Here is an 8,574-nt window from a genome sequence, read left to right on the forward strand (position 1 = left end):
TCCCAGATTGTGAGAGGGATGTTAGCCTGCTGGTTTACCAGCAGTTGGACATCCCCCGAGGGGTCCCAGATTGGAGAGGATGCAGGCTGGACTGAGGGACACCCTCCCCCTCCCCCCCCCCCCCCCCCCCCCCAGTGCTCGAATGTCATGTACTGGGCCTCTAGTTCTACATAAAATTACTCAATTAATCCCATCACAGGCTCACCTTTGTACCCCAAGCAGCTGCTCCTTAGTATAAGTGGCACTCCCCTCACCCTGCCAGGTCTGATTCCACTCGTTCTCAGACTTCTTTTCCTTTTCCGCCTTCATGCAGTTACAGCAACCACAGGGATCATGACTTTCAGGAGGTCTGTCTTCTGGGTATTTGTTTCTTCTAACTGCATCAATGTAAGCTGCAAAGCAACAGCCCCTCCATTAGGTCTCAGTCTGACCTGCAAATCAACTTGGCTACCTGCCTTAGCCATCCGGGAGGCTGCTTGTAGGTATGAGCAGATGAGGGCCAGGCTACTGACATCATGTTGACTTTTAAGCATCCATACAAAAACAAACAAACATCTTCCTTGAGAAAACAATACAGAAAATATGGAGGCAACCATGAAAAACTTATAGTGCCAGAAACATAAAGCATAATAATGTCCACCATAACTACAGTGGTCAGTCAGCAAATAATTTTGACTCAGAACCAGAAAAGGTGCTCAAGAGTTGTCTGCCCAATACCTTGCCTTTAGTGCAATGCTGTGGGAAGCCTAGTTCTCAGTGGTCCATGGTCAGAAGTGACATTGCTCATAAAATAATAGTTTTTGTTGCAATTCCTCCCACCACTAAGATTTAAAATAGAGATGAGTTCAATGATTTTAAACTAATGTTTAAGACACTGGTTAAATAGATCAAGGAGATGTACAGGTAAGATCTATTCCTGACCATAAAGACATTATAAAGGGAGAGAATTCAATTAATCATAACACCTGCAGAAAGTAAAGAGAACCATAGTAATCCAGTCAAAGAAGGCAAGTACTCGTGTCCCATCTGGAGGATATGGGAAAGGTTTTAAAAACATTCTTCTCCTGCTTAACATCCCCTAGTGTCTATGCACTGCTCCTTGCCCAGATTTCTTATCCTGGGCTCAGGTGCCTCTCTAGCCTCATCTCTCACCACATGCTCGTTACCAGTCTATGTTCTAGCCACACCAAACTCCTTTCAGATCAGCAGTGCTTTCTCTTTTCTCTGTTCCTTCTGCCTGCAACATTCTTCCTCCTGACTAACTCCAACCATTCGTTATGTCATCATATGTAACACTTTCTCCATAAGGCCTCCTCTGACACCCAGGCCATGTTGGGTTCCTTGTCAGTGTGCTTCCCAAAACTAGACCTTGCTGTGTATAGCCCAGGACTTACTGGCCCTGTTTTGTAATTGGCTGTTTACCTGTCATACTCCCTTAGTGAACTAAGAGTTCTGTGATCTCAGGGGCCCGTGTCTGTCAAGTCCCTTGCTGCGGGATCAGCAAGCATAATGCAGGATTCAAAATAGGTATTGGATCAATACTCTTTGCCTGACTGTAGGATAGAAAAAGCCAGCCTGTCGGCCTTGATGCGGGCTGCAGAGACAAGAGCAAACTGAGACCAAGGATCCAGCAGCCCAGTTTGGTAGCGAGGATGAGGGCCGGGAAAGAAAGCTGCGGGAGACCTGATAGCCTGCTGGGCCCCAGGACACCCAGGTGCAGGCCGGTCTGACTGCCGCGGGGCCTGGGCGGGGCCCTGGCGGGGCGGGGCTGGGGGCTGGAGGCAACAAGTCCTCACGGGTGACTCTGGGCTGCCGGTCGGTTCCTCAGCCTGAGCCAGCGCTCTTGGTTTCTGGATCCTACCCTGGGCGGTCCACCACCTTATCCGGAACCCTACTCAGGCTTAACATGTTCTCATAGGCCTCCATTCTTCACCTCAGGCCCAGAATCTCAGCCCTCGGGCACCTTCAAGGTCCCCATCCCTGATCTCTGCCGAACTCTGCCCTGTCCCACCCTAAGACCAGGACCTGGTACCTTCCGTCCAGCGCTCTCCGCTGCCCAGAGTAGCTGCCATTTCTGGTTCCCAGTCAGCAGGTCAACCGAATCTCTCCAGAGCCTGAGGCTGAAAAAGATGGGGGGCGGGGCAAGAAGCGCAGGGCATGCTGGTCATTGTAGTTCAATCCATTGAAGCTGCGGGACATTGGACTACAACTTCCGGCAGGCTCCGGACGAGGGACAGTCGGAGATGCTAAGGAGTAAAGGGCTCTTACCTTGTGAAAGCGAGGCCTGTGGGGGTGCGTTGCTGCTAGTTGCTGCGCGGCTAGTGGCTCACAGCAGGAAACCATGGCCACTGGGGGCCCAGCTTTTCCTCATCTGCAGAGTAGGGGTAGTGGCTTTGGCTCTGCCTAAAACTGGGGACATTCTAGGAGGCCTGATGAGATCCTGCCTGAAAAAGGCTTTGCAAACTATGGGCTAGAGTGTGACAGTATGACTATTTTTCTCCCCTGGATGTCATTTTAAAATATACACTAATGCCCCCTGGCCGGGTAGCTCAGTTGGTTAGAGCAGTGGTGGGCAAACTCATTAGTCAACAGAGCCAAATATCAACAGTACAACGATTGAAATTTCTTTTGAGAGCCAAATTTTTTAAACTTAAACTTCTTCTAATGCCACTTCTTCAAAATAGACTCTCCCAGGCCGTGGTATATAAGAGCCACCACACTCAAGGGGCCAAAGAGCCACATGTGGCTCTCAAGCCGCAGTTTGCTGACCACGGGGTTAGAGCATCATCGGGATATGCCAAGGTTGCAGGTTCCATCCCAGGTCAGGGCACATAAAAGAATCAAAATAATGGATGCATAAATGGGAATATCAAGTTTCTCTTTCTCTCCCTCCTTCCCTCCCTCCCTCCCTCCCTCCCTCCCTCCCTCCCTCCCTCTCTTTCTCTCTGAGATCAATAAATAAAAATTTAAAGAAACAAATATACACCAATGCCTGTTGGAGATTCAGAGACAGGTTTTGTGGATGCTGAACCCAACCCTGGGAACTTAAGAGCCACAAAAAGTAGAAAAGTGAGGTAGATTTGATTTATGTGGTTAGAGAGCAGTCTGGGTATGCCTCTCCTCCCCCAGCTCTTCAGGCACAAGGTCATTAGAGGAACCACTAGAGGTCAGAAGTAGAGAAAGAAAAAAAAGAGCAAGTACTTATTGGAGTTGGCCTTTGCTGTTCTTTATCCTTCATCCCCTCCTACTCCTGGACCCTTCTGAGGCTTTTCTTATCTCTTTCACCCCAGTAGTTTCCTTGGCTCATTCCCTTTTATCTGAAAGCCCAGGCCCTAGAAGATTAGCAAAAAAGAAAACGAAGAGCTAGTCCTGCTTTCCCTCACTCAGGTTTGCATGGAGTCTTTTTTTTGTTTGTTTAAATTTCTTTATTGATTAAGGTATCACATATTTGTCCTCATCCCCCCATTCCCATCCCACACCCCTCCCCACGCATGCCCCCACCCCCCTGCATGGAGTCTTTTAGCAAAGAATAAAACCAGTTCTTCATAGGTAGATGGAATAGTGTCCTTACTGACTTATGCCTGCAGGTGAGTTGGGATGGCCAGAGATCAGGTGTGCAAAAGTGAAAAATTATCTTCCCCAAACAAAAAATTACCTGGAATTCATTGAGATCTTATCCAAGAAAACCAAATCAGTTATGTCAATTATGGTATCAAGCAGTATCTACTTAGACAGTTGGGGTGGGTTGGGGAGATCACAGCCCTAGACACAAACGGAAAGGAACAAGCCTTCAGTACTATATAGTTCCATCCCTAACCTCTAGCCATGGCCCTGGGATACATAAGCATCAGCACACTCACAGAAGGCTGGGTTCTGAAGAAGCCATCTGTGCTCTGAAGACGAGAGACCCGATCAGGGACATCCATGATGTAGTTTTGGGAAACTGGACAGATTGCTCTAGAAGATGGACAGGGAAAGATGAGGTGTGCCTTAGAGTCCAGGGGCACAGGGCTAAGGTCTAGAGGTACTCAGAGATGTCATAGTAGCGTGAAGTTAGAGATATCTGGTTGAGAGTGGGAGTGCTAGAGCACTGTAGGGGGTGATTGGATTGAAAAGCCATGCTATGAATTATGGGGCTACTTAGGAGTAGAGTCCAGGTTCAAGAACGCTGGACAAGCCTTGGCTGGTGTTCTTAGCGATTAGAGCATCTGCCTGCACTCTGAAGGGTCTTGGGTTTGATTCCCAGTCAAGGGCATGTACCTGGGTTGCAGGTTGGATCCCTGGCCCCAGTCAGAGCGTGTGGGGGAGGCAACCAATTGATGTGTCTTTCTCACCTCTCTCTCTCTCTCTCTCTCTCTCTCTCTCTCTCTCTCTCTCTCTCTCTCCCTCTCTCTCCCCCTCTCTCTCTTCCTCCCTCTCTCCCTCCCTCTTTCCCTTCCATTCTCTCTAAAAATCAATGGGGGAAAATATCATCTGGTGAGAATTAACAAACAAAAACAAAATGCCGGGCAAGATTTGGGAAACTGGAGCCTCTTGGAAATGGTTGTTATCTCTACAGCCTTTCCTATCATTCTCTGAAACCTCAGTTCCCCCTTTTTTTTCTAGATGACTCATTTACTCTAGATCAGTTTTTTTTAAAGAAAGAAAAGAAAAAAGGTTCATTCTTGCAACCTTCTCAGATATTGTCATGCAAATGTACCCTTCAGCTCATTTATACCTCAACTAACACTTCTGGATGAATTTTTCTGACTCTATCACCAGTACTAACTTGGAACTCCAAACCCCAACATTTAGAACACTTCTGTGCCAGGTTTTGTGTAAGCACACCAACCACTCAACAAAATAATTCCCACTGTCAAATTCAATCTCTGTGTTTGGTAAGAGGAAGCTGTGGGTTCAAAGGGTTCCTGATGGTGTTGCCAGGAGAGAGTAACAACAGGAAGAATGAGAGAGCAACTGGGAAGGATATAAGAGAAGGGAAATTGGGATCTCTAAGGCAGTTCACAAAGATAAGAAGGTAGGTATAGAAAGAAGTTCAAAGGAGTGAGAAAGGACATCCACAAATCCAGTGGGATACACTGAGCAGAGACACAATGTTTTCCAGCAGATTCAAATAGAATTAAGTAGGTACTAGCTTGGCTTTGGGAAATTGTGCACAGGAACTAGGCCAAGGGGGGAGGGGCGGGGGTCTGCTGTGATTTTTTTTTTGTGTACACTAAATTATTTTACCCAGAGTCAGCCTCAGATTTCTATCTGTTTTCTCTACTTACTTTTAGAAATGCTTGTTGAACTGTAGTGAATTTTTGATGGCGATAGTGAGGTTTGCCGTGTGCCCTATATGATTGAGATGCTGCCCCATCTAGGCCTGGAAGAAAGATCCTGAGTAAATGATCCCTCTGTCTGACTGGGACTGTGCACCTGAGCTAGTTTGCTGGTTGCCCTCCCATAGGATGTGGGAAGAAGTGAAAGAAGGACACTTTACAGCAACCACCCTCCCCCCCCATCACCTGTTCCTGCTTTGGGACCATGTAGTCCTGCGTTAGAATAGGGAGGAAGTGGTCTTATAAATGGCCACCATCCTGTTGTCTAGACATTAAGGAAGAGATACGGTCTCAGGGAAGCTTCAGGAGCTGCAGAAGGCTGCGCTTGGATTTCCTGTCAGAGGTGGGGTCTTGTTTTTGCATAAATAGTAGGATCCTCCAGCAGAAACCCCTCTCATATAGTTTGCTAGCGAGCAGAATTCAGCATGAAGTGAATTCATCCTCAATCCCTTCCAAAAGGATAGTTATTTAGCAACCGGAATATCAGCATGATTAATAGTACTATAGTGTCAGTTTCCAGGTAAAAGCCTTTCAATCTCATTAATACCAGTTCACCCTTTATCCCCGACATATAAATAGCTTATGACTAACAGCTCGTGTTTGCAGGACATTGTCCAGGGTCAGGGGACATTGTGATCTTATAATGGAGACATCAACTGAGTGAAGCCCATGTCCTTGACATGATCGTTGTAGTATGATAAGCAGTCCATGGCAGTCAGAATAACAACTGAAACAGAATCCAGTACTTGTAGACATTGTTATGTCACCTGGAGAGTTCTATCCCAATGATGGATCTTTGTACTGGAACTGGCTAAGAAGTCATGTGCTTTTAGCAGTGTGGCTCAAATAAAATATATCTGAATTATTTTTTATTTTTTAAAATATATTTTTATTGATTTCAGAGAGAGGAAAGGAGAGGGAGAGAGAGAGATAGAAACATCAATGATGAGAAAGAATCATTGATTGGCTGCCTCCTGCACGCCCCACATTGGTGATCAAGCCTGCAACCAGGGCATGTGCTCTGACCTTGAATTAAACCGTGACCTCATGGTTCATAGGTTGATACTCAACCACTAAGCCACGCTGGCCGGAACTGGCATACATGCTTTACCTAGAAAAGGAGACCCCAGAGCTGCTAGAATGTTCTGTTAAGAATGTGCATGGGGGCATAGACCTTTAAAAGAAATGAGACTGCAGGCCAGAAAATAATTTTAATGCCAAGTAGAAAGGACCGATTCGCTTTGTCATTTTTCTTGCTTTTGCTCTACAAACTTCTCCTTCCGATGACTTTGAGAAGGTGGGAGGAGCTGTCTGTGTTTCTGGAGTGGCGGTCCACCTGAATTATTTTTTAGAAATGCTGCAGTAATGCTGTCATAGCTTGGGTACGCCAGGAAGTAGACTGAGACACAGAGATTTGCATACTGACGGCTTATTGGTGAGTGCTTCTGGGAACACCTATGAGGTGTGAGGGAGGCAGGATTGGGGCAGAGGGAGAAATGGAGGCAAGAGGTCCAGGTCTTCATCCCACACCCACTCCCATCAACCAGTCATCAACCAGCTAGGAGCCCTTAGCAACCAACACTGCAGTAGTCAGGGAACAAGTGCCATGATCCTGAAGTGTGGGATCTCAGCACCGGTACTCCACCTTTTCTGCTACAATTGTCAACTAGTACTTTCACTTCCATTTACCATTCCATTTTACCTACTAAGTAGCCCACGAGGTAGACAGGTCCAGGAGGGATCATTCTTCCCTTTATACACATGAATACACAGGGAAATCTAAGCACAGAGAATGTGAAAGACTTGTCCAGAGTCACCTAAGGCTTGTCTCTGGCTCCCACCCGGAGCAATATCTACTCAAAAGATAAATTTTTTCCTACATTGAGAGTGTATAGGACGTTAGAATATAAGAACCAGAAAAGTCAGGAAAGGCGAGTAGTCCAGCCACCTCACTTGAAAAGAAAATAGGCTCAGAAATGGGGGGTGATTTCGTCAAAGTCAAGCTGTGGGTCTGTGGCCTTGTGATTAGATTTCCTGCACCCAAGAGCCAGTGTTCATGACCTCTCATATGCTGGGCACAATGTACCACATAAGAGCTACAGACATGAGCAGGCTACAGGCCCTGCCTGAGAGGGTTTTAGAATCTACTAAGTTTCTTTCGTCCACTTGAATTGTTTCAATGAGTCAGAGAAAGTAAAACTTGTTCTAGGCTTTCTCATATCACCTTTCAGAGTCTAAATCCAGAAAAAAATAGCATATTGTGGCTTCAGCATGGGTAATCTGTGTTCGCCCTACTTATAAAGTTAAACACTGCATGTAAACATACACAGATGGCTCTTCCATGGACTCTCCCCAAAATTTATTTTCAAACACAGATTACCAAGAAAACAGATAACTGCTTTCTTTTCCTCCTTCTCTTTAAATGACTTTACCTCATTTATGATCTTTTATTTTTAGGACACACAGATAAAGCTATATGGGGAAAAGTGGGTGGGTATTTGCTTTTTACTTTATAAAGTCATAGACCTACCCTCGCCGCTGTAGCTCAGTTGGTTGAGCATCGTTCCATGCACCAAAAGGTCACTGGTTCGATTCCTTGTCAGGGCACATGCTCAGGTTGCAGGTTCAATCCCCAGTTGGGGTGCGTACAGGAGGCAATCGATCGCGCTCTCTCTCTCTCTCTCTCTCTCTCTCTCTCTCACACACACACACACACACACACACACATACACACACACACATTAATGTTTCTCCCTCTCTCTCTCTCAAATCAATAAAAACATATTTAAAGTCATAGACCTATCTTTGCTTCACACCTTCCCAGTGTTATTCCCACAGCTGGAACCACAGTGAGGCATGTCTACCCTGGGACATGCAGAGGACATTTGCCCTTATAGTATTTAGCTCTCACCACTGGAATTTCCTAGTTAGAATGCATTGTGCCTCCCATGTTCTCACCTCCAGATTTAGTATTTCTTTACTGGTGATTATTGGCCACTGTTTATAGCTCCTTTTCTCTTCCCTCTTTTAGAGCAGTTAGGCTAATCAGTCACTTCATCCTACTTAATAAACTAAATGGACTGAGGCAGACCTGACGAAAGTTCTCTCCACCTCCCGAATCTCTCAGAGAACTCCCCACAGGGGCAGAAACTGGCATACACGCTTTACCTAGAAAAGGAGACCCCAGAACTGCTAGAATGTTCTGTTAAGAATGTGCATGGGGGCATAGACCTTTAAAGAAATGAGACTGCAG

The 8,574-nt window shown here is 46.1% G+C and overlaps 1 protein-coding gene across 3 annotated transcripts in view; it reads right to left on the reverse strand.

Annotated features, from left to right (window-relative positions):
• The window catches only part of DNAJC18 (DnaJ heat shock protein family (Hsp40) member C18), a 28,593-nt gene extending 26,464 nt beyond the window's left edge, over positions 1–2,129 (reverse strand). For all 3 annotated transcript variants that reach the window (XM_079770527.1, XM_079770528.1, XM_079770526.1), the window contains exons 1-2: positions 2,033–2,129; positions 206–392 (exon numbers count right to left, since the gene is read on the reverse strand). In XM_079770527.1, the coding sequence (XP_079626653.1) occupies positions 206–392; positions 2,033–2,072 (227 nt within the window). In that variant the 5' untranslated portion in view covers positions 2,073–2,129. The remainder of the gene's footprint in view (positions 1–205; positions 393–2,032) is intronic.
• Positions 2,130–8,574: the final 6,445 nt, after the last annotated feature.

The sequence above is a fragment of the Cnephaeus nilssonii genome (assembly GCF_951640355.1).
Source record: "Cnephaeus nilssonii genome assembly, chromosome: 5".
NCBI lineage: Eukaryota > Metazoa > Chordata > Mammalia > Chiroptera > Vespertilionidae > Cnephaeus > Cnephaeus nilssonii.